Source organism: Equus quagga, chromosome 15, assembly GCF_021613505.1.
Source record: "Equus quagga isolate Etosha38 chromosome 15, UCLA_HA_Equagga_1.0, whole genome shotgun sequence".
Lineage (NCBI taxonomy): Eukaryota > Metazoa > Chordata > Mammalia > Perissodactyla > Equidae > Equus > Equus quagga.
Window position 1 is genome coordinate 93,983,731 of NC_060281.1, and position 25,485 is coordinate 94,009,215.

Sequence of the window (25,485 nt, forward strand, 5' to 3'; positions counted from 1 at the left end):
GCCAAGAAAGCCGGGAAGGCTGCGGGGGGTCACGATGGGCCCACACACCAGCGGGGCGTGGAGGCTTGGCGCAGCCCCGGGGGCGGGGCGCCGGGCAGGCTGCAGCCCCCGAGCGACTGTGCGCGCGACCAACGGTGCCCCTGGGTGAGGCGCGCCGCCCCGCCCCTCGCCGCGCGGCCCAATGGCGAGCGCGCAGACGGCGGCAGGGGCGGGGCCTGGGCGGCGGCGGCGGCGCGCGAGCGCGGCACCCGGAAGTCGGCGACGCAGGAGGCGGTGAGTGAGCTGCTGGGGCGGCCCGGGCCGGCGGAGGCACCCTCGCGGGCCGCCGGAACTTGGGGACGCGGGTCTCCAGGGGCGCGGGCGCGACGGGGCCGCACGTCCCGCCCTGCCTCAGTTTCCCCTTCCCGAGGCGTGGAACGGAAATCCAGCGGCCGAGTCCTGGGAGACCCGCCGAGCCCGGCGGCAGGAGAGCCCTGCGCGTCTCTGGAAGGCGGTCCCCGCCGGCCTGGGGTGCGGGGCTTCTGGCAGGCGGAGCCCGGCTCGCTGCGAGGAAGCAGACCGGAGGGAACTGCGCGGTCGCTGCGGGATGGTGGGCTACGGCGTCGTCCGCTCTGAGCCCTGAGTCACGCTGCTGCCCGCCGCGCCTTGCTGCTGGGGCAGCGGGATCATCGCTGATGTCCCGGCGCCTGGACACGGCTTTCCTGGGGTGGCTCGGGGAGTCAGACTCCTCCCCTGAGGCCATCAGGGGTGGAGGAAGGGCAGGGCTGCGCCCAGGGCAAGGCCTGGCCCCGCTGCTGTCTTCGAGACCTCTTCCACAACCTTAGCACCTCTCGTGCTTCCTGGCTTCCCTCTGGGCCACAGCTAGAGTGAACCTCCTGCTCTTGAACCAGTTCCTGAGCCTTAGGCCCCCTTCCTCCAAAGGGGATGTCGCATGCTCAGCACAGGGCTGGCCTGTCATCCCGCTATGCCCGCTGACTGCTGTTTTGCTGCTGCTGTTTGGGCTTGCAGGCCTCTTCTGTGAGCCCAGTGTGACCTGGTGGCAGCTATAAGGGGTGCTTCCAGCTGGTAGCACTTCAGAAGTGCTTTCTCACACTCGCTTGTTGATCTTCTGGGCAACCTTTTGGGGCAAGTGTTCATTGGCCAAACACTGAAGAAAACTCAAGCTGAGGGACAAATGGTGTTCCCAAGGTCACTCAGAGCCAGGCTGGCTCCCGGTGTCTCTCTCTTCCTGGGCCTGTGTCCTGGAGCCTTCCTCATCAGGTGACCTGTCAGGTGGGGTGAGGGCAGCTGGAGAGGGTGGCTGTGTTGTGTTGGCTGGTGGACATGGCAGAGCTTCTGGATCTCAGTGCTCCTGTGGGGTGGGGTGGGGTGGGGTGGGGTGGGGTGGGCTGCCCTGGTGCTCCCAACCCTCCGGCCCCTGACCATTCACTCCAGTCTTGCTGCTTCGTGTTACTGTCATGTCCGCAGACTGCAGGCCCCTTGGACCAGGCCTGCTCCAGCGTGATTGACAACAGCTTTCCCCAGATGAAGGCAGCAGGCCGTCAGCTGTGCCCTGGCCACCCAGCCCCTCAGCTCTTGTTACTGCTTCATGCTTCCTCTGTGTCATTTGTGAGCTGTCGTTTTGATCACAGTTCACCACAGGTGACTCATCCTCCTGCCTGGCTTCCACACTAGAGGGCCAGCTCTCTGGAGGCACTGTGGACACTGTTTCCAAGCACATCCGTGGAGAGAACGGCCCAGGGCAGGGAGGCTGAGGGGGCTTCTAGAAGTGGGCCCGCACTTGTCATTGATGCTCCAGATGTGCAAGAACTGGGTTCATCTTCTGCTGAGATGTGAGTCGGTGCATTGAGGGCAGCACCACAGAGTCTCGCATTTGTTGGTCCAGACCATGGGGTTTGGTGATGGGCTTCGTGAAAACAAGGTCATCTCAGAACCAGTGAGCTGCCCTTTTTGGGTTATCAATGCAGCTTTTTTCTTTTTCTTTCGATTTTCTTTTTAGATTGCAAAAGCAATATATGCGCTCTTAAGAGTAAAAGGTCCAGCCCCTGTCTCCTGGCGGCTGCTGACACCCAGGGTACATCCACTGGGGTCTTTGGGACCATGCTGGCTTAAAGAGCTTGCTTTCATCCTCTTTTGAGAGGTTAGTGAAAATGCCCTTTCCTTTTTTTTTTTTTGACAAAGATTAGCCCTGAGCTAACTACTGCCAATCCTCCTCTTTTTGCTGAGGAAGACTGGCCCTGAGCTAACATCCATGCCCATCTTCCTCTGCTTTATACGTGGGACGCCTACCACAGTGTGGCTTTTGCCAAGCAGTGCCATGTCCACACCTGGGATCTGAACTGGCAAGCCCCGGGCCGCCAAGACTCGGAACGTGCGAACTTAACTGGGCTGGCCCCTCCCTTTCCTTCTTTATTAGTCACGTGGGCCGTGGGGGCCGCTGTGAAGCTGGGCTGGGCCCTGGCTTGGAGGGAACTCCCATGTTCTTGCCAGAAGGAGCTGAGGAGCTTTCCGTGATACTCACTGTGTCCCTCGTTTGTGCTGCACGTTCAAACTGTGAAGGGACAATGATACTTGGTGTGAGGCTGAATTATTGCTCCAGAACAGCTGAAACATCTTAGGAGAGAGTATCGCAGTAGAAAATTTGTCATGGTGAAATGCCACTTACCAGCCCAAACGACGAAGTATAGACTGTAGAATCCTCAGTTGCCGAGTAGGCAGGAAGGGGGAGTGTTGCTGTGGGCTGGCTGCTCAGAATATTTACAGACGTCAGGGCTTTCTCAGCCAAGGCCCTGGGAACAGCGACACTGTGTTCCCATGTGTGTTTACCTCCTCTGCTGGCAGCTGCTGGGAGGATGTCACACGTCGGGCGAAAAGAGCAGCTCATGCTTTCCAGCTCCACCCCTGGGGGCTGCCACAGCGACACTGCGGCCGCATGGGGTGGGGATGAAGTGCCTGGCTTCTCAGCCCCTCCTCATGAAGCCCGAGGGACCCTGGCCTTTGCGTGGCCTCTCAAGACTAGATGGACAGGCTGGCTGGCCTTAAAAATGTACTCCCACATGTGTAAAGTGCTTAGCATAATGAAATGGGGCTACAGGTGCTAGGGCCCAGTTGCCCTCCGCCCAGAGCCTAGAGGGGCACGGTCTCCGTGTAGGAGGCTGCTTGGGTGCAAACTGGGAGCCTCGTCTCCTCGAGTGTCTCAGCCCTGCATCTGTGTGTCATGGTAAAAATACCTCCCCATTCACTCGCGTGCGTCCCTGTCGTTCATCGCTGCCTTCCGACCTGGCATGTCTGCCCTCCGACCAGATGCCCTCTTTGCTTTTCAGTTGACAAGGGAAAGCATTCCTCACCTCGTGGCCCCCGGTTGTCGGTTGTGGCTTTGCTCTCTTCCCGGGTGGGTGGCATCACTGTGCAGAACCCACGACAGCCCGGCGGCGCTGAGTCCTCCTCTGAGGCATTCTGAGCCAGGCCTGAGTCCGTTCTTGCCCAGCCTCCTGTGCACAGCCTCTTCTTCCGGCCTTTCCTTCCTCACCTCCCTCCACCCAGAGGAACATCTCGAAGCCAGTGGGGGAAGGAGGACAGGGGCTGTCCACTTGCTTGTCATGCAGCGTTTGCGAGTGGACAGTCCATTTTTTTCCCCAATGTAAGACGTGCTACCGTGAGAGTGTGCGTGTGTTGAGTGTCCAGCTCCATGGGTCGTGCGGTGAGTCTAGTCACGCAGCTCCATCCATATCACTGTGTGGAAACCATTGCCAGCACCCTCCTGTCTCCCTTGTATCCCATGTCCCCCAGTCCAAGTGGCCCTGCCCTGACTTCTGTCCTCGTGGGCGAGTACAAGCACCGGCGGTGTGCTGTCTCCTGGGTGGGGCCTCCCGCTCCGCCACACGCTGCTTGGGCGCATGGACACTGCTGTGGACAGACACAGGATGGCTTCCAGTTCCCGGCTGCAGCCTTCCTTCCCTGTGTTGCTTCATGGACCAGGGCACGTGCATAGCACTTGTTGGTGAGTGGGGAAGGGCATGGCACACTCACTCAGAGTTTTAGAAGATGCTGTGAATAGCCAAGAGGGAGACTTGCCCTCCAGACACTAGAGTATGTGCTGAAGCTAAGGTAATTAAACCCATGCGTCAGAGGCCTGGTGACATGTGCAGAGCCCCAAGGGGCCATGTGACTGGATGTCTGAAGTATGCCTGAGGTGGGGCAGACTGGACGCCCGGGTGGCTGGGAAGCACAAGGGGTCCATACCTCCGACCACTCAACAGGCAGACCTTGAGCAGATCCAAGAAGTAAGCTAAGCCATAACTGTGCAAGGAAGTCAAGAGAAGGGGCTCTTCCTTTGGGACAGGGAGGGCAAACACTGCACTCAAGATAAGAAAATCTGCAGTGAAATGACAGACCACTTTGGATAGGGAGTACCACGGCAAGGCTGCGAGGAGGGGAGGGCTGGGAGGAAAGCTTTGTGGCTTGGGGAGCACTCAGGGCCTGCTGCCACACCATGGCACCTGCGCCATAGACCAGCGAGGCCAAGGCCTGATTCAGTACCCAGGTCAGTGATTCGTGGACATGGGGGTGCAGGTGGCCACAGGGCACACAGCCACTGGGGATGCCAATGAAACCTTGGTGAGAGTGTTTTCTGCCACTGGAGGGTGGACAGCGGCAGGTTCTGGTGCCATTGGGGACGCCCCCTTGCCTGGCAGGCAGGACCTGTACAGGACATTTGGAGGGAGTTGTGCCAAGTCTGCTCATCTAAGAGCGTCACCCTCTGACCAAGCCATCCTGCCTTCTGGACCTCTGTTCTCGGAAGGTCCTCAGCCCATTTGCAAAGTGTGTACATGGGGTAGAAACTTGATGGGACCAGAGCCGAGAGGCGGAGCGAAGGCCACATCCCCTGCAAAAGCTGGGCAGCGGCAAACAGGCAGGCACACTGCCCTCTGGTGAGGACGGACCTGCGTAGCCTATCATTGGGGAGATAACCCCACAGCACACGCCTATACTTTGCTGAGAAAGTTCTGGAAGTACACAGCCAACCGGAAAAGGGGCTTTTGTGTGACTCCTGTAGTTGGAAACTTTCCAGATGAAAGTGTGCTCCTGGATGACCTGGGAGTGGGGACCACAACCCCAGACCCTGCTGGCCCCCAGAAGCTGCTTCTTGTCGCAGCAGGAAACGTGGAGCCTTGGACTGTGGCATGGAGATGCCGATGGAGAGGGTGGACGATTAGGCAGCAGGCGTGAGAGGCCAGGGTGGGCTGTGAGGCTGGGAAGCAGGCTGTCCCTTGGTGCAAACACCAGAGGAGGCCGTGCTGGCTGTCCCAGGTTGGGTGGGCAGCCCTCACAGTCAGTGTGTGATGCCCATTAGACCCTGGGGCAGGGTGAGACTGGCAGCCAGGTAGGGTCTGGTGCGCAGAAGAGGGAGACGGGCCGGCAACCACCCCCAGCAGTGCTGAGGTCTGCCCGTCCCCCTGCAGGCTCCTTCCTTGTCTGGACTGGTGGTGACAACAGGGCCCTGTCAGTCTCACCCTCAGGCCCCTTTGCCTCCTCTCCCCGTGGGCCTTGCCTTCCCTCTCACCAACCTGTCTCTGCACCGGGCACGAGGGCCCAGGGAAGCAGATCCTTGCCCTTGGTCAGTGGGCTATGGACCAGTCCGTCCAGGCGCCTGGCTTTGTCCCCACATGGCCCTCATCTGGGCCACTACCTCCATCACCACATCCCTTGGTGTGTGGTCTTGACCCATCCTTGGCCATCTTTGCCTCTGTCTGTCTGCGTCGCTTTTCGTTATGCTCTAGTTAGACACTGTGGAGGGAGTTTGGGGCTTGACTCTGCTGAGAAGCCTGGTACTTCTGGAAGAGGGAGTTTGCCTGGCTCCCCATGGCTGTCAGGAACACCCTGTGGGCTCCTCTGGAAGACAGGGGCGGAGGAAAGAGGCCTGGCTGGAGGGGTGACCTCCAAGGCCACAGTGAGCAGGCAGTACGGAGCATGCGGGGAGAGCTCTCGAGAGCCGGATCACCAGATGGGCCTGAGTGCTGGGATGGCTTCCGTGCCTCGCCGCCAGCGCCGTGTGCTCAGTCCCTGGTGCTGAACCCACGGCCGTCCTTTCTGTCTTGCAGGACTCCCAGGGGTTAGGCCAGCAGAAAGCGGGCTGCACCGACCTGGGATCGGGAAGACTTCCACTGGCTTTCTTAGAGAGGCCGGGAAGCCCTGGGCTTTGGTTGAAGAGAGCTCTTTCCTTTTGCTTCACACCTTGCAGGTTCTTCTGGCTGGGGCTGAGGTGAGCTGAGGGACCCGAGGTGTGTGCAGGAAGCGCAGGCCCTGCCCTGCACGCAGAGCTCTGGGAGAAGGCCTGGCAGAGGGGCACGCTCAGGCTGGTGGAGGTCCCCCCTGGGACCCAGTGCTTCCCTGGTTGCTTCTAGGCAGGCCAAGGTCACAGCAGGAGCCCCAGGCCACGTGCTGGGGAAGCAGTGGCGAGTCGGCGGGTGGGAGGTGTGGGCGTGCTGGCCTGCTCCATGCTCATGCAGCCTCACACGCTTGCCCGGCCTGCCTTGCAGTCCCTGGGCTGAGGGCCTTCACGGCTGTCTCAGGCTGTGCTGGACCCTGTGGGAGCGAACACCCTTCTTGGGGCTGCGGCCTTCCTTTTCTCCTCAGGATTTCGTGCTGGTCCCTATTTAGTTCCAGAAAAGTCCTGGGTAGTTTTTGAAACAGGGTCATCACTTGGCCAGGCTCACAGAGGTTAGTATTTTATGTGAAATCTTGTTTGTGACAAGGATTGCCTGGTTGTCGTGTGCAGCCAGGGGCATCTGTGTGAGCCGTGGAACGTGGTGTCGCAAGGAAGCCATAGCGAGGATGCTCCAGAGGTGTGGAGCTTGAGCAACTGCCCGTGCTGCCTCCTACCCTGCAGGGCCAGCACCCTGGCTTTCTATTTAGAGCCACCCAGGCCACAGCTGGCATGCCCCTGGGGCCTCACAGACAGCATGCAGTGGCCTGCTCCCCCGCAGCAGTGGGAATGATGGCTTTCTCCTGGTCGGGGCTGTGGAGCCTGCCACTGTGCTGTGCCTGTGTCCTGGGCACTTGTCAGGACATTCGGCCACCTCACGGGCTCTGCTCTCCAGCCTCATGTGTGGCCCCTCAGACTCCTGCCCATGCTTCCTCTCCTTTGCCTGGGCCACCGTCTGGAGTCTTCCATTCTTATGGGCCAATCTGAGGCACGGCCACACCGCTGTGTGCATGGCACTTGTGAGAAGCACCCGTAGTGGGACCACATGTAGGCACGGTGACTTTCCACCATGGCCGGGATGGGGCCACTACCTTATCACCAGCTTTCCCAGGGGCTTCTCACCCCTGGGGAGGGTCGGCTACTGGGACAACAGCGAGACCAGCAGGGCCACTGTGAGAGGCATGCTGGCTTCCAGGTGTTTGTGTGATGTGGCTGAGTGGAGCGGCTTGTGGATTTGCCAGGGTGGTGTGGATGTGCAGGTCCTGTGCTGGGGGCGTCTTGGCCTTCTGGGGAGACACCTGGGAGTGGATACCAGGTTGGGGAGGCCCAGTTGACCCCAGCACGCCATGTGTGCCCACTCCTTCACCACGAGTGCAGTCTGGCCTCCTCCAGGTCAGTGTGTCACCTGCCCAGAGAGCCAAGTTCTGTGGCACATGCTCATTGGGTGGGGCCCTCTTCTCCGTGCCCTGGGTTACCTGGCTGCCGTCTCAGTTGCTGTGAGGTGAAATGAGGGGAAGAGAGGAAAAATGAGCCCTTTACAGCTGGAGAGGGCAGGCATGTGATGTCTGTCTTCCTCAAGCCTGGCAGGTGTGCACATTGTACATGGCCTCCGTGATCTCTGGGGCAGGCAGCACCTGGGCGCAGGATGCAGAGGTGGGGTGTGGCTTCCTGCAATGCTCGGGTGCCACCAGGCATTACCCACCTCAAGGTGTCCGCCCTGTGGTCACCAAGGCCCATGGGCAAGGCTCCTAGTCAGATCCCCTAGGACTCTCCTGCCTTCTTCTTTGGGCTGTGGGCTGGCTCTGGCCCCTGGCCCTCGGGGATGACCCCAGAACCCTGCATAGATCTGTCTTCTTGGGCCACCAGGGACGTGCAGACACTCCTCCAGGGCCTTGGCCTGTGCGCTGGGCCCCGGGTGAAGGTGGGGACAGCTGGGTTGGGGGCCTCACTGAGAAAGCCAGTCATGCTTCTGCCTAGGACGCCACCCTGCCCACACTTTTTACAGCGCAGGTGCCCTTTAGGGTGCGCTCCCGCTGACAAACGTAGATGCCATCTGTAGATGCCATCTGGGGCAGCAGGACCTGGGGAAGCCCCTTCTATCTCCCCACCCTCCCACCGTGGGCCAGGAGCCAAGGGGAGTGGGAAGGAGCGTTTTCTTAGTGCCCCAAGCGACAGGCGGACAGGCCCACAGCAGCAGGGCAGGACTCCGTCTGCCACTGTGGGTGGGGCCAGCCGCCCACCTGCCCTGTGCCCAGGAGATGGTGCAGTGACCAGGACGACAGTGGTGTATCCAGGGCTTGCTCTCGGAGCCTGGAAACTCAGCAGAAGTGAGAAGGTGGCTCATGAGCAGGGGTGTCAGGAGGACCCCCCAAGCCCTGAAGAAGGTTTTGGAGCTCTGGTGGGCCTGGGTGGGGGCACACTGGGAGAAGGGCCTGCGCCCACAGGACCTGCCGGGAGTTTGCTGAAGGAACATATGGAGCCTAGGTGCAGGGGTGCTGGGGCGATGGGAGGTGACACTGGGAAGGGGAGGAGCCACTGGGCAGCGGGCCTGGCTCGAGTAGGGGGTGAGGGATTGGAGAGAAAGGCAGTTCCTGATGGTCCCCTCCTCAGGGGCTGGCTTTCCTCTGGTCCTTCCTTCCCAATGACCGCGTCTTCGTCAAGGCCGCAGCCCTGGGCTCTGTGCCCACATCTCTGGCGCCAGGCTGCCTGGAGACCCATTGGGGACCTGCCCTTTGACCTCCTTGCCGCCGTTTGGAGGGCTGGTCTGCCACCTGCCCAGGCTGGCTAGGACGGTGAGGTCCTGCAGCCAAGTTGGAGGAACTCTGCATCTGCCCTGTGAGCATCAGTAGCCAGAGCTGCCCCTGACCAGTGGCCTCACCCAGCAGCCAGGCAAGCAGCCCAGGGGGCATGTGGCAGGCCAAGGCTCCCTCCCCTGAGAGCCCAGAGTGGCACGTTCCTGGTGGGGCAGGAGGTTCCTGGTGGGGCAGCCGTCCATCCCAGTGGGGCTCTGGCCAGTGGGATTCAGCAGGGATGGGCTGGCAGGGCTTCTCCCACTGATCGCGGTCAGCCTGGGTACCACAGATATCACCAGCTGGCCTCGCCTGGAACATTCTTGTCTGGGAGAGACCAGCTCCCCCAGCATGAGGGAGCCTGTGTCTTCTGTGCTGGACTGTGATCAGGTGGCCAGTGCTGGGTACCCTATCAACTGCACCTGGCGGATGGGACACCTGGGGCCCCGGGAGACCCAGCATGCTTCCCATCTCCCTGTACTGGGTTCTGGATGATTCTGCTGACCCGTCTCAGCAGCTGTGTCTAATCTGCTCTTAAATCCACTGCTGAGTTTTAATTTGTGATTGCTGTAGCTTCCATTTCCAGAAGTTTTTTCTGGAGCTTGATGAACCTCCTGGTTTGCTCTTTGTCACTTCCTGTTCCCTGCAGATGCTTCCAAGCATGGTCGGTTCATGAGGTGTGGGGATCTCTTCCTGCTGCTTGCTCATGGCGCTTTGTTTCGTGTGTGTTCTTTCTGACTGCGTGCTGCTCTCCGTTCGTGAGGCTGTTTCTGAGACTTTTTGGAGAGCTTTGGTTTGCTGGGTGCCTGGGGGCACTACTGGCATGGTAGCCCCTCAAACCAAGTCTAGGCATGAGGCTCCCTGGACCCCTGGGGTGGCCCTGGCTCCGCTGGTGGGACTTCTCAGGGACTCCCCCGCTTCTGTGTGCTGTCCCTGCGGCCCCTGGATGGCTGTGGATGTAGCCCACCTTTATCCTGCGAGTGCTGCTCTTTGGGGTCCCTTCACTTGGGGGAGGGTTTTCTAACAGACCCCCATCTCGGGGCAGCCGTAGGCCTTTTCTTCTCTCTCCCTTGCCACCCAAGGCCGCCAGAGCCCAATGTGCTCTGATGGGCCGAGGCCCCAGGGCAGGACAACCCCGCACTCTGTGTTCTCTCTCTCTGAGTTCCTGTGTTCTCTGAGATGTTGGCCAAACCCTGTATGATCTTGTCAGCTCTTGCCTGCTTTTAAGATGTTTTTATATTCTTTCAAGCATTTTGAGTTGTTTTCACTGGGAGGGTGGTCCCAGCCGCCTGCCCACCAGTGTTGGGATTGTCAGGCACCTTTGGGATGATAGGCCCCTAAGAGCGGGGACCCAGCCTGGCTCCCGTCACCTCAGGGCCCCTGCTGCATCAGGCACTGCCTTTGGCACAGCATCCTATGAGGGCCAGTGGCCAGCAGCCCATCTCAAATGGTGCACGTCCTCTAGCACCCTGCACTTCTGCGGATGGTACTTGTCACCATGGCAGTGCTCCACCTGCATAGCCACCAGGTCCTTCCTGAGGGCAAAGCTTGGTCCTCTGAGGCCATCACCAACAGCCAAGCTTGCGGGGGCCTAGAGGAACACGGGGCTGAATCCTGGGGGTCCCTCCAGGGCCTGTGGGAGCCAGTGGGGATAGTAGTGGAGTGAATTTTACCCCCACCCAATCTCCTACCCTGGCCAGACCAGTGAGCAGAAGTGAATGGGGTAGCAGGGACCCCATGGTGTCATCACACCCGGTCTCATCCACGGGAAGGCCCCACAAGCTCGGCAGCTTCCATGTGGCTCTCAGCTGTGGTCGTGTCCTCAGTGCCGGCCTAGGGCTTTGGACCCTCCTTGGCTTCTCTGTCGGCTGTGGCCTCTTAGTGCTGGCATAGCTTTGATGCAGGGTTGGTGTGCTGGGAGCATCCTCCTTCTGTGAGTCCTGAAAGAGGAAAGGTTTAACGTCAGAGACCCAAGAGCTGGGAGCAAGTGCACTGATGTCAGAGGGGAGCTCTCGCGTTACTCTTACCTGCCTGTCTCCAGGGCCGGGGCGGGCCATTGCCCAGAACTGTGGTGCGTGGACATCAGGGGCCCCCAGCCTGGGCAGTGAGCTGGAGCCCTCCTTGGCCCACTCCTGCTGCCCACATGCCTGTGGGGAAGACTATTGGCGTGCTGCACAGCAGGCTGGCCCCCTCCCCTCTGTGGCTGCCCTGAGACCGGGGGCAGAGGAGCAGGAGGGGCAGAGTGGCCATGGCTTGTGCTGACACCTGGAACAAGGACGTGCTGGTTCTGGGCATCCCAACCCCCCTGCTATCTCCAGTGAGGGCCTGACTCGCCTTACAGATGAACTCCCTGGGGCGGAGCCCAGGCCCCGCCTAGCAGGCAGCTGGCACTTAGCCTGCCACTGCAGAGACTCTCCCTAGCCCCACGGCACGAGTTAGGGCACAACCCTGCCCAGCCCCAGGGTGCCCCGAGATAGGGCACAACCCTATCCAGCCCCAGGGTGCCCTGAGATAGGGCACAACCCTCCTCAGCTCCAGGGCACCCCAAGATATGGGCCTTGGAGCTCAGTGGCCTCCTCTAGACACACATACACGCACATGTAGTCACACACATACGCACATACCCATGTACTTACACATGTGCACAGGCCTTGCAGCCTCACATATGTGCACATACACTGAACACACCTTTCCCCCCTCACTCATCAGGCCCTTCTGGGGGCATCTTTTTGGCTCACTTCAGCAACTTTGGTGCACGCTTCCCAGCTGTGGGTGCTGGCTCTGCCCTGGAGCCATGTCCCCAGCTCGTCACACACATGCAGAACTAGAGACCCTCACAGTCACCTTGTCTAGGTTTAGTGGCCTTGGGATCTCATCTCAGTTCTTAGCTCGGTTGTGGGAAGAGATCTGCTGGTCCCCGAGGCCGCCAGGTGCAGGGCCTGTGTGTACATGCACGCTGAGTCTGCACTGCCCATGCCTGGGAGCACGACCATGTTCCCTGTGTATGTGCTTTGCTCTGCATCCCTGCCTGCAGACGTGGAGTGCACAGGGTCCACCTGGTCCCCTGGCTGTTACTGGGCCATCGTGGGCAAAAGGCATCTGCCAAGGGCCCTCTGTGGACCCTGCCACAGAGCATACCCGGGCCAGTTGGTGTGGCCCTGCCTTGAGGTGCTGGGGGCTGGAATTGGCACTGTTGCCAGGAGAAGGAATGGGCAGTCTGCTGCTGGGCACTGAGGAAGCCGCAGGGCCAGCCAGGCATGGGGTGGAAGGGCTTGCTGCCCGCCACCCCTGCTGAGCTCATGGTTCTTGGATTTGCTGCTGTTCCCCTCCAGTTTGCACCTGCCACCCCCATGAGGTGTGTCCAGGGCTAGCGAGCATTGCGGGTGTCAGGAGACAGTCTAGCCAGTGCTGACGAGTGTGTGGGTTTAGGGAGATGATTGTGTGGTGCCAGCGAGCATCGCGGTGTCTGGCATCTGGTTCTCCCTTGCCCAGCGAGGTTCGGGGACATTGCAGAGGTGGTTCTATTCCGGGCCAGGGAGCATTGCTCGTTTGGGGAGGCAGTTCTGTCGTTTGCCATTTACTCAACTCATTTTTTCCTTTTCCTGCAGACCACGTGATCCCGTGTGAGCAAAGCCACCCTTGGGGACCCATGTGCATCATCTTCTTTAAATTTGATCCTCGCCCTGTTTCCAAAAATGCATACAGGTAACCCCCTTGTTCTGCATCTGTCATCCTCCATTCGGCCTTGGGTGCCCTGCAGTCCTGGGAGCACCCGTGTAGGAGAAGGGGCATGCCACTGCTGCCCGTGGGCGGGGAAGGGCAGGACCCCGGGAGGAGCTGCATGATCAGACAGTGGTCACTTAGTGTGGGGCCTGGGGGACTACCTCTTGGTGGCAGGGACCCTGAGCTGATGTACAAAGATGCTAAGACTTGGCTTCTAAAGGTGGTTATGTGGGCAGGACAGAGGAGTGAAGTGGGTCCACGCAGGGGTGCAGCCCTGTAGCCTCTGATCAGAGGATTGGGGGCAGCTGAATTGGGGTGACAGTGAGTGAGAGCCCAACTTGGGCTGGCTGGTCCATGTTGCTGGTGAGAAGTCCGGGTGATGGCGGCAGAGTGTGTGTTGGGGAGAGAGCTGGGGGACCAACCAGAGGAGATGGGAGACCGAGGCCAGGGAGTGGCGAGTGTGATCCAGTTCTCCCCCTCTTCCCTGTGACCCTGGGCCCTGGATGGTGCCACTGCACTCTGTGGAGCATGCCAGCAGGAATCCACCTAGAGAATGAGGCTGAGATGTAACCCACAACCAAAAATGACATTTGAAATTGCTCACTAGTGCAATTGCCTGGGAAGTTTTCATCATTTTAAAATCTGTACCTGGAAGGACTTGAACTATGTTGACTAGCTTCTTGAGTCACCATGCAAAGTCACAGTTGCTGTGTTGCCTAGCATCTTGGCTGAGTTAGCTCACTCCAGGCAGGGAGTGGGGAATGAAGAGTGTCCAGGCTTCCCTTCATGCAGAGGACTGGGCAGCAGAGCCAGCTCAGAGTCTGGGAGCGGACTCTGAACGGCCCCCAGCAGGGTGAGCTGTGTGAGTCAGGGTGCAGCCAGTGGACAGGGTCCAGGTGCCATGACTTGAGCAGGGAAGGTGTAATGTACAGAGGTACTGACTCTAATGGGATTGGAGTGCCCGGGGCAGAGCCGCAGACTTCACCCCTGGGCTGAGGTCCAGCCCTCCTGGAGAGGTACAGCCGAAGCATACTGAGCGGCCAAGAAGTCTCTGGGGTGCTGTGCTTGCAGAACTTGCTGGAAATGTGCCCTCTAGGGTGCAGGCAAATGTCACAGGGGATGTTGGGGGAAGGTGCTGGGTGCTGGTGCTGCTCACTGCTGTGTGCTGGGGAGCCACGCGAGCTGCAGGAGCTGGATGTGGGGAAGCCGCCTGTGACTCTGAGACTGCTGGAGACTGCTGCTGGGGCAGCCGCCTGTGCAGCAGGCGCCTCCTGAGGGAGCAGGCTGGAGCCAGGCAAGGAAGCCTCTCCTCCTCCTCCAGCGTCTCTCCAGTGCCCTCTACTGACAAGACCTGACGTGGCCCCAGCTGCAGAGTTCTGCTCCATGATTACAGAGCAGGCAATGGAGGGCAATGTGGGGTGGGAGGCAATAAATGGATAACTGGTGCGGCCCATCCCTTTGGCTACTGAGCTTTCACACGCACCTTCTATGTCGTTTGAACTCCCACGTACCAACAAAAAGACTCTTTTTCCACTCAACAAGTGAAGAATGTCTCCAATGAGGACAGGCAGCCGCGCAGTCATTGAGTCCATTGCTGGCTATATTTGTTCCCCCAGATTCAGCCCAAGCCCCGCTTGATAGCCTGTTCCCTAAGGTTACCTCCAACCTCCTGGAAGTAAAACAAAGATGGGAAGGAGGAGAAGGGAGAGTCATCATGAGTCTTCCTTGCTTTAGCTCAGGACCTGTTTTTTACTGCCTAGACCTGTCCTCATGACAGCTCCTTGTGGGTTGTGATTCGAGACAGCCTTAGCATTTCTCTCAGATGTTTTCCAAAGCCCCAAGCCAAAGACTAAGTATGTCGTCTCTGGACGACTAACTGAATCTACTTGGCATTTTTCCTACTTCCTGGTGAGCCGAGCCTGGGCCTGGTGGAGATTGGAGAGGGTCTCCCGGTGCCTGGAGTGGAAGGGGGAGCAGATCAAGTGCCAGGGCCATCGACATGGAGGGGATGAGGCCCAGGCTGTCCAGTGCTGCCAGGAGCCGTCTGGGCCCACAGGGCCTGCCCCAACACCTCTCACTTGGGTTCCCTCCTGCCTTAGCTGTCCTGGCCTGGGATACATCAGCCTCTGCCCCCCGCCCTGGCGTCCTCGTCTTCCCCCCACCTAACAGCAGTAAGGAATGAGGGTGTCTGTTTTGTCTGTGGCAAAGTGTACGTAACATAAAATGATGCCATACTAAATATTTATAAATGTACAGTTTAGTGGCATTAAGTATATTCACATTGTTGTGCAATGGTCCCCACCATCCATCTCCAGAACTCTTTTCCTCTTCCCAAATTGAAACTCTGTCCTCATTAAACACTAGCTCCCCATTTCCCCTCCCCCAGCCCTTGGTAACCACCATTCTACTTTTTCTTTCTGTGACCTTGACTACTCTGGGTATCTCACATAAATGGAATCATATAATTTATCTTTTTGTGGCTGGCTTTTTTCACTGAGCATAATTTCCTCAAGGTTCATCCATGTGGCATGTGTCAGAATTTCCTTCCTTTTTAAGGCTGAATAACATTCCGTTGCATGGATATGCCACATTTTGTTTATCCGTTCATCCCTCAGTGGACACTTGGTTTGTTTCTGCTTCTTCGCTGCCATGAATATTACCATACAAGTATCCATTGGAGACCCTGCCTTCCGTTCTCTTGGATATGTACCCAGAAGCAGAATTGCTGGATCGTATGACGATTCTGTTGGAGTTTTTGAGGAACTACCAAGTTGATTTCCTTGAGCATCTTTTGATAGCCACATCATAGGCTTCCTGCGCCATGCCAGCCCATGACCCCTCTTGGGTGGCAGAGTGTGTCCTCAGAGCTAGTCCTCACTGTGCACCATCCAGACCAGGTCCTCTCCCCCAACCAGATAGGCTGGGTGCCAGGGCCACCATCCACTTGGGCCCTGCTGCTCACAAAGCTACTCCACGAGGCTTGGGCCCCTCGAGGCCCCTGTGGTTCCACGTCATCTCTCAGGCACCCTAAGTGTTGTCGCATGTGCAGTCTTGCCCCACAGGGTAGCAGACAGCACCTGTTTTTATTCGTATTGGTGTAAGCTCATCCCTGCAGTCATTGTTGCTCCAGGGTCGGGGGCCAGCGGACTTTCACAGCTGCGTCGGTGGCCGTCGTTGCCGTATATGTAAGTGTTGATTTCAACAGGCCCCCTCTGCCCTGCAGAAAAGACAGATGTCTTCACTTAAAACATTATTTTACTGAGGTCCTAATAGTTTGTAACACTGTGTAATGTCAGCTGTACGTTATTATTTGTCAGTCACCATACATATATGCCCCTTTACCCCTTATGCCCACCCTCCAACCCTCTTCCCCTTGGTAACCACTAATCTGTTCTCTTTGTCTGTGTGTTTGTTTATCTTCCACAGATGAGTGAAATCATTCGGTGTTTGTCTTTGTCTGTCTGGCTTATTTTGCTTAAGATAATACCCTCAGGGTCCACCCATGTTGTTGTGAATGGGACGATTTTGTCTTTTGTTACAGCTGAGTAGTATTCCATTGTGGATATTTACCACATCTTCTTTATCCACTCATCAGCTGATGGGCCCTTGGGTTGCTTCCACGTCTTGGCTATTGTGGACAATGCTTCAGTGAACGTAGGGGTGCATAAGTCTCTTTGAATTTCTGCTTTCAAGTTCTTTGGATAGATACCCAGTAGTGGGATAGCTGGGTCATATGGTATTTCTATTTTTAATATTTTGAGGAATCTCCATACTGTTTTCCATAGTGGCTGCACTAATTTACATTCTCACCAGCAGTGTATAAGGGTTCCCTTTTCCCTTTTCTCCACAACCTCTCCAACATTTGTTATTTTTAGTCTTGGTGATTATAGCCATTCTAACAGGTGTAAGGTGATATCTCATTGTAGTTTTGTAAGAATTTTCCTTTCTTTTATTTATTTTTTTTAAAGATTGGCACTTGAGCTAACATCTGTTGCCAATCTTCTTTTTTTTTCCTTCTCCCCAAAGCCCCCAGTACATACTTGTATATTCCAGTTGTAGGTCCTTCTGGCTCTGCTGTGTGGGATGCTGCGTCAGCATGGCTTGATGAGCGGAGCCGGGTCTGCACCCAGGATCTGAAACGGTGAAACCCTGGGACCCCTAAAGTGGAGCACTTGAGCTTAATCACTCAGCCACGGGCCGGCCCCTCTCATTGTACTTTTGATTTGCATTTCCCTAATGATTAAGGATGTTGAACATCTTTTCATGTGCCTCTTGGCCATCTGTGTATCTTCTTTGGAAAAATGTCTGTTCATATCCTCTGCCCATTTTTTGATTGGGTTGTTTGTTTTTTTGCTGTTGAGTTGTGTAAGTTCCTTATATATTTTGGAGATTAACCCCTTGTTGGATATATGATTTGCAAATACTTTCTCCCAGTTGGTGGGTTGTCTTTTCATTTTGTTCCTGGTTTGCTTTGCCTTGCAGAAGCTCTTTAGTCTGATGTAGTCCCATTTGTTTATTTTTTCTTTTGTTTCCCTTGCCTGAGAAGACATGGTATTCAAAAAGATGCTTCTAAGACCCATGTCAAAGAGTGTACTGTCTATATTTTCTTCTAGGAGTTTTATGGTTTCAGATCTTCCCTTTAAGTCTTTAATCCATTTTGAGTTGATTTTTGTGTATGGTATAAAATAGTGGTCCACTTTCATTCTTTTGCATGTGGCTGTCCAGTTTTCCCAACACCATTAATGGAAGAGATTTGCCGTTCTCCATTGTATGTTCTTAGCTCCTTTGTCGAAGGTTAGCTGTCTGTAGATGTGCGGTTTTATTTCTGCGCTTTCAATTCTGTTCCATGATCTGTGTGTCTGTTTTTGTACCAGTACCATGTTGTTTTCATTACTGTGGCTTTGTAGTGTGTTTTGAAGTTAGGGATTGTGATGTCTCCAGCTTTGTTCTTTTCTCTCAAGATTGCTTTAGTTCTTTGGGGTCTTTTGTTGTCCTATATGAATTTTAGGATTCTTTGCTCTATTTCTGTAAAGAATGTCATTGGGATTCTGATTGGGATTGTGCTGAATCTGTAGATTGCTTTAGGTGGTATTGACATTTTTTCTTTTCTTTTCTTTTCTTTTTTCTGCTTTTTCTCCCCAAACCACCCCCCAAACATGGTTGTATATCTGAGTTGCATATCCTTCTAGTTGTGGGATGTGGGATGCCACCTCAACGTGGCCTGACGAGCAGTGCCATGTCTGTGCCTAGGATCCGAACCCTGGGCCGCCGCAGCGGAGTGCACGAACTTAACCACTCGGCCACGGAGCCGGCCCCGACATTTTAACTATGTTTATTTTTCCCATCCACGTGCATGGAATATCATTCCATTTCTTTAAGTCATCATCGATTTCTTTCAGTAATGTCTTATAGTTGTCATTGTGTAGGTCTTTCACCTCCTTGGTTAATTTTATTCCTGGATATTTTATTCTTTCTGTTGCAATTGTAAATGGGATTATATTTTTGACTTCTCTTTCTGTTAGTTCGTTATCAGTGTACAGAAATGCAACTGAGGGACCGGCCCCATGGCCGAGCAGTTAAGTGGGCGCACTTTGCTTTGGTGGCCCAGGGTTGCATGGTGCAGACCTAGCACCGCTCATCAAGCCATGCTGAGGCAGCATCCCACACAGCACAACTAAAAGGACCTACAACTAGAATGTACAACTATGTACTGGAGGGCTTTGTGGAGAAAGAAAAAAAGAGAAGAAGATTGGCAACAGATGTTAGCTCAGGTGCCAATCTTTACAAAAAAAAAAAAAGAAATGTAACTGATTTTTGAAGTTGACTTTGTACCCTGCAACCTTGCTGTAGTTGTTGGTTATTTCTAATAGTTTTCCAATGGATTTTTTAGGGTTTTCTATATATAGAATCATGTCATCTGCAAACAGCGAGAGCTTCACTTCCTCCTTGCTAATTTGGATACCGTTTATTTCTTTTTTTTTGCCTAATTGCTCTGGCCAAAACCTCCAGTGCTATGTTGAATAAGAGTGGTGAGAGTGGGCACCCTTGTCTTGTTCCTGTTCTCAGAGGGATGGCATTCAGTTTTTCCCCGTTGAGTATGATGTTGGCTCTGGGTTTGTCATATATGGCCTTTATTATGTTGAGGCACTTTCCTTCTATACCCATTTTATTGAGAGTTTTTATCATAAATGGACGTTAGATCTTGTCACATGCTTTCTCTGCTTCTATTGAGATGATCATGTGGTTTTTATTCCTTATTTTGTTAACGTGGTGTATCACATTGATTGATTTGCAGATGTTGAACCATCCTTGTGTCCCTGGTATAAATCCCACTTGATCATGGTGTATGAACCTTTTAATGTATCAGTGTATTCGGTTTGCCAATATTTTGTTGAGGATTTTTGCATCTATGTTCATCAGTGATATTGGCCTGGAATTTTCCTTCTTCCTGTTGTCCTTGTCTGGCATTGGGATCAGGGTGTTGTTGGCCTCATAGAATGAGTTAGGATCTGTTCCATCTTCTTCAGTTTTTTGGAATAGTTTGAGAAGGATAAGTATTACATCTTCTTTGAATGTTTGGTAGAATTTTCCTGAGAAGCCATCTGGTCCTGGACTTTTGTTTTTTGGGAGGTTTTTGATTACTGTTTCAATCTCTTTACTTCTGATTGGTCTATTCAGATTCTCTATTTCTCCTTGATTCAGTTTTGGGAGGTTGTAAGAGTCTAAGAATTTATGCGTTTCTTCTAGATTGTCCAACTTGTTAGCAGATAGTTTTTCATAGTATTTTCTCATAATCCTTTGTATTTCTGTGGTATCCATTGTAATTTGTCCTCTTTCTTTTTTTTTTTTTTGATTTTTTTTCCCCCTTTTTCTCCCCAAAGCCCCCCGGTACATAGTTGTATATTCTTCGTTGTGGGTCCTTCTAGTTGTGGCATGTGGGACGCTGCCTCAGCGTGGTTTGATGAGCAGTGCCATGTCCGCGCCCAGGATTCAAACCAACGAAACACTGGGCCGCCTGCAGCAGAGCGCACGAACTTAACCACTCGGCCACAGGGCCAGCCCCTCTTTCATTTCTAATTTTATTTCTTTCAGCCTTCTCTCTTTTTTCTTAGTGATTCTGGCTAAGAGTTTGTCTTCTCAACCAGCTGTTGGTTTCATTGGTCCTTTCTACTTGTTTTTTTTTTTTTTTTGGCTTCAATTTCATTTATTTCTGCTCTAATTTTTATTATTTCCCTCCTCCTGCTGACTTTGCACTTTGTTTGTTCTTCTTTTTCTAGTTATGTTAGGTGTAGTTTGATTGCTTATTTGAGATTTTTCTTGTTTGTTAAGGTGGGTCTGTATTGTTAGGAATTTCCCTCTTAGGACCACTTTTGCTGCATCCCATATGAGTTGGTATGGTGTATTTTCATTTTCATTTGTCTCCAGATTTTTTTTTTGAGGAAGGTTAGCCCTGAGCTAACTACTCCCAATCCTCCTCTTTTTGCTGAGGAAGACTGGCCCTGAGCTAACATCCATGCCCATCTTCCTCTACTTTATACGTGGGACGCCTCCCACAGCAGGGCTTTTTGCCAAGCGGTGCCATGTCTGCACCCGGGATCCGAACTGGCGAACCCTGGGCTGCCGAAGTGGATCGTGTGCACTTAACCGCTGCACCACCGGGCCAGCCCCCAGTCTCCAGATATTTTTTGATTTCTTCTTTAGTTTCTTCATTAATCCATTGGTTGTTCAGTATGATGTTGTTTAGTCTCAACGTATTTGTCACTTTCCCAGCTTTTTTCTTGTGGTTGATTTCTAGTTTCATAGCATTGTGGTCAGAAAAGATGCTTTGATCTGATTTCAGTCTTCTTAAGTTTACTGAAGCCTTGTTTCCCAACATATGGTCTGTCTTTGAGAATGTTCCACGTGCACTTGAGAAGAATGTATATTCTGCTGATTTTGGATGGAGTGTCCTATATTTATGTATTAAGTGCATCTAGTCTAGTTTTTCATTTAATTCCACTATTTCCTTGTTGACTTTCTGTCTGGATGATCTATCCATTGATGTAAGTTGGGTGTTAAGGTGCCCTAGTATTGTTGGGTTGTTGTTAATATCTCCTTTTAGGTTTGTTAATAGTTGCTTCATGTACTTTGGTGCTCCTGTGTTGGGTGCATATATAAGTGTTTTGTCTTCTTTGTGGAATGTCCCTTTTATCATGATATACTGCCCCTCTTTGCCTCTCATTGCCTTTTTTATCTTGAAGTCTACTTTGTCTGATATAAGTATGGCAACACCTCCTTTCTTTTGTTTGTATCATCTTCCATCTCTTCACTCTGAGTCTGTGTTTGTCTTTAGAGCTGAGATGTGTATCCTAGAGGCAGCATATTGTTGGGTCTTTTTGTTTAATCCCTCCTACACTCTGTGTCTTTTGATTGGGGGATTCAGTCCATTTACATTAAGAGTGATTGATGATATGTGAGGGCTTAATGCTGCCATCTTATCACTTGTTTCCCAGTTCTTCTGTATTTCCCTTGTTTCTCGTCCCATGATTTCCAACTGCCGGTTCAGTTTGGTAGTTCTCTGTGGTGGTTTTCTCAATTTATGATTTGTGTCTCTGTCCTGATTTTTTGTTTAGTGGTTACTGGTAGGTTTGTATAAAAGATCTCATAGATAAGATAGTCCATTTTCTGACGACCTCTTATTTCCTTAGTCTAAGCAGGTTCCATCCCTTTCCCTTCCCCATCTAAGTTATAGTTGTCACAACTTATTCTATTTTGTGTTGTGTGTTTGTGATTAAAATGAAATGATTATAGTTATTTTTGATGCTTTCCTTCCCTTTATCTTTAATATTATAATTAAGTGTTTGCTAACCTGTTCTGATGGAGAGCTGAAATTTTCTGTTTTTTTCTGTTTTTTTTATCTCATTGCTCAAGGCTTCATACACCCTTTCTTTTTTTTTTTCAGGTATGAGTGCCTTCTTGACAATTACTTGTAGACGGGGTCTTGTGGCAATGAACTCCCTCAGATTTGTTTATCTGGGAAAGTTTTTCTTTCTCCATTGTATCTGAAGGATATTTTTGCTGGACAGAATATTCTTGGCTGAAAGTTTTTGTCTTTCAGAATTTTGAATATATCATTTCACTCTCTCCTACCCTGTAAGGTTTCTGCTGACAGCCTGACAAGGGTTCCTTTGTAGGTTATTTTCTTCTGCCTTTCTGCCTTCAATATTTTTTCTTTGTCATTGACTTTTGCAAGTTTTACTCATATATGCTTTGGAGAAGGTCTTTTTACATTGATGTAAGTTAGGAGTTCTATTAGCTTCTTTTACTTGTAATTCCAGATTCTTCCCTTGTTTGGGAAGTTCTCAGCTATTATTTCTTTGAACAAGCTCTCTGCTCCTTTCTCCTTCTGGAATACCTATAATCCTTCTGTTGCATTTCCTAATTGAGTCAGATATTTCTCAGAGAATTTCTTCATTTCTTTTTAGTCTTAGTTCTCTCTCCTCCATCTGTAGCATTTCTATATTTCTGTCCTGTAAATTAATGATTCTCTCCTCCATAATATCAGCTCTATTTTTTAAGGACTTCAGATTTTTCTTTTTCTCATTCTGTTTTTCATTTCCAACACCTCTGTTTTTTTTTTTTTTTTATAGTTTCAATCTCTTTTGTGAAGAATTCCCTCTGTTCATTCATTTCATTCCTGAGATCATTAAACTGTCTTTCTGAGTTTTCCTGTAACTTGTTGAGATTCTTTGTGATAACTATTTTGAATTCTCTGTCATTTGGATTGTAAATTTCTGTGCCTTCAGGATTGGTTTCTGGGTGCCTGTCATCTTCCTTCTGGTCTGGAGTGTTAATCTACCTCTTCATGCTACATGATGGGGTGCACTTTTCCATTGTGTAGTGGTAGTATCTGGTCTTGGCTTCCACTTTCCACCACTGGGCGGGGGCGCAGGAGCTGTGTTTTCTGAGCCTGCTGTGACCCTGGCAGCTGTGCCTGTGCGTTGGAAGCTGTGCTGATAGGGCCCATCTGTGTCTGTCCCCTGGCCGCTGCTGCTTTACACATGTATGTGCAGGTGCTTTGGCGGGGCTCCCCTGCTCTGGTCGACCGGCCGAGCTGGTGTGCCAGGTGGGAGGGGGGAGAGGGGGCTTTCTTTGGTGTGTGCACCCTGGCTCTGCACTCACTGTCTTCCCGCCTGGGCTGCTGGCCTAGTATGGACACCTCCATGATTGCCCAGCCGTCTTGGTGTGGAGCATCCCACAGGCTGGGAGCAGCTCCGAGAGTGCAAGTGTTCCCGCTGAGGGCTACCTTTTCCCCTTCTCCTCAGAGTCCTGCGCCAGCTGCCGCATGAGGTCCCACACCCTACATCACTGCCACTTGGGAGAGAGAGGGGATCTGCTTACCTCCTCCTCCTGCCTCCCAGGGGGGTCCAGCACCCCGACCTTCAGACCTATGGTTGCGTGAGTCTCTCAGTCGTCTATTGTGTTGTGTGAAATGTTTATGAGTGTCCTTTTCGTTGTGTCTTGGGAGGAGAGACTAAGGGAAGAGGTCAGTCTGCCATGATGCTGACGTCACTCTCGAGATGTCCTCATTTTTGACGCTGTGGGTGGTGTCGCCCATGGCTCTGCTCTTGCCACATGCTGATCTCGTGGGAATTTGTTTTCTGGCTTCCCGGGAATTAGTTCCTGAAAGAGGAGCCTGTCCCCATCATGCCTTGCCAGGAACAGCCCAGTGACATTCGTGCTTGTTTGTGCCTGCGCTTTACTGGCCTGCTGGTGGAAGGCTTGGTTCCTGAAGCATCTCTCCCTGTCTTGGGCCGCATCTGAGCATCCTCTCGTCTGTTTCCCCACAGTAGAAAGTGTGGCCCACTCAGGGTGTGTGTCTTGTGGTCCATTCCCATCCAGATTCAACAGTTGTAGCCTGTCGCCAAGTGGCTCTCGGCATGGGAAGGGAGTGGAGCCAGCTCACCATTGCCCTGGGAGTGAATGTGAGCACAGCTGCCTCGGCAGAGCAACTCTAGGCCTGATGGTGGGTTGGCCCATGGCCTTCACGGATCCCATAGGCTATCCCACGGATCCCACCCCCATGTTGCCACCCCACTGCCCCTCCCTCTTGGAGGCAGCCATCCCTCCAGATGTGGCAGCCCTCCCCACGTCACATCCTGCTGCCACTGCCCCCTGGGCACCACCCTCGCCTGGCCCCCCAGGTGCCATCAGGCCTCCCTGCCTGTCCTCTGGGTGCTGTGCTAGCCCTGGTGCATGTGTGGTCTGCCTTCCAGGCTGCATGCTGGCCACACCCACAGGTGGCTTCTCAGGTGTCACTCCCTCCTGGGATCGCCTCCGGTGTGGTTTGTCTTAGCCCTGCCCAGGGGTGTGAGCCTCTGGGTGGTCCTAGCCCCTGCCCACCACACCTGTTGTTGCCTGGCACTTGAAGCCTCTGCATTTTGCTTGCCGTTACCCCTTGTGAGTACCTTCAGTTGCCTGTTGGTCTTGCTCTTGTTTTTAGTTCTACTACGAGTATCTCTGGTGCTCCAGCAAAGGACATGGCGGATGGAAATGATGTAGTGGGCCGTGAGAAGCTAACTTTGGGGTTCCCTGTGCTGGCTGTGGTTTTGCCCCTGGGTCCTGACAACCTTTCCATGCCCTGTAGAGGCAGCTGTGTTCCAACGGGATTCCATTTGTTGTGATCTCCCTGATTGTAAAGGGATATGGGCTCTTTGAAAAAAACCATAGCTCACAAAACCTACAAGGTAAAACGTGAGCTCCCATAACCCCTGTGGTAGATGGATGCCCCTGCTATACACACCTGTGTGGTGTGCTTCCCCAAGTGCAGGTGGGCCTTCGAGGCTAAACCTGAAGAGATTTTGCTGATGTGATGAAGGTCCCTAATCAGCTGACTTTGAGTTAGTCAAACAGATGTCCTGGGTGGGCCTGACCTAATCAGGAGAGCCCCCAGAAGGGACAGGCCCCTCCTGAAGAGGTGAACTGCTGTGCCTGGAGGGGCCCTGTGGCCAGGACCTGAGGGTGGCTCCCAGGAGTTGAGAGTGACTCTGGCCAACAGCCAGCGAGACAAGGGGCCTCAGTCACACACCTTCAAGGCAGTGAACTCTGCAACAACCTCAGGAGCATGAGGAGGACACTGAGCCTCAGCTGAGACCCTGCTGGCTGGCACCTTGATTGCCACCTCAGGAGACCGTGAGCAGAGCACCCAGCACACTGGGCCACACCTAACTCTGGGCTGAGATGATGAGTGGTGTCACTTTCAGCTGCTACATTGGTGGTAATTTGGTAGGCCGCATGGAACACGATTACCCCGCTCCAGGTGCTGCCGTCACCACTCTTACCTAACAACGTCTTTATCAAAATATCTCTTTAAACTCACAAGCTGCTGCCCTTTACTGGCTCCAACCTGGAGGGACTGCTGGGTGAGCTGAGACCCCCTTGTGGCAGCTTCCATGGGGTCATCACTACTGGGGACATGACTGGGCCACAGGCCGGTGCCTGCTACCTGCACCAAACTCCCTACAGACAGTGTACAGACCACCCCTCAGACGTGCGCAGACCACCGCTCAGACGTGCGCAGACCACCCCTCAGACCTGCACAGACCACCCCTCAGACGTGAGCAGACCACCCCTCAGACCTGCGCAGACCACCCCTCAGACGTGCGCAGACCACCACTCAGACGTGCGCAGACCACCCCTCAGACCTGCGCAGACCACCCCTCAGACGTGCGTAGACCACCCTTCAGACGTGCGCAGACCACCACTCAGACGTGCGCAGACCACCCCTCA

The 25,485-nt window shown here is 53.7% G+C and overlaps 1 protein-coding gene across 6 annotated transcripts in view; it reads left to right on the forward strand.

The window, feature by feature from the left end:
- The first annotated feature begins 217 nt into the window (after positions 1–217).
- Positions 218–25,485, forward strand: part of TANGO2 (transport and golgi organization 2 homolog) — a 46,748-nt gene continuing 21,480 nt past the window's right edge. Inside the window, exons 1-2 of one of the 6 annotated variants that reach the window (XM_046640275.1) lie at positions 218–273; positions 12,603–12,699. In XM_046640275.1, the coding sequence (XP_046496231.1) occupies positions 12,644–12,699 (56 nt within the window). In that variant the 5' untranslated portion in view covers positions 218–273; positions 12,603–12,643. The other 5 variants (XM_046640277.1, XM_046640276.1, XM_046640278.1 and 2 more) reach the window with 5 other exon arrangements.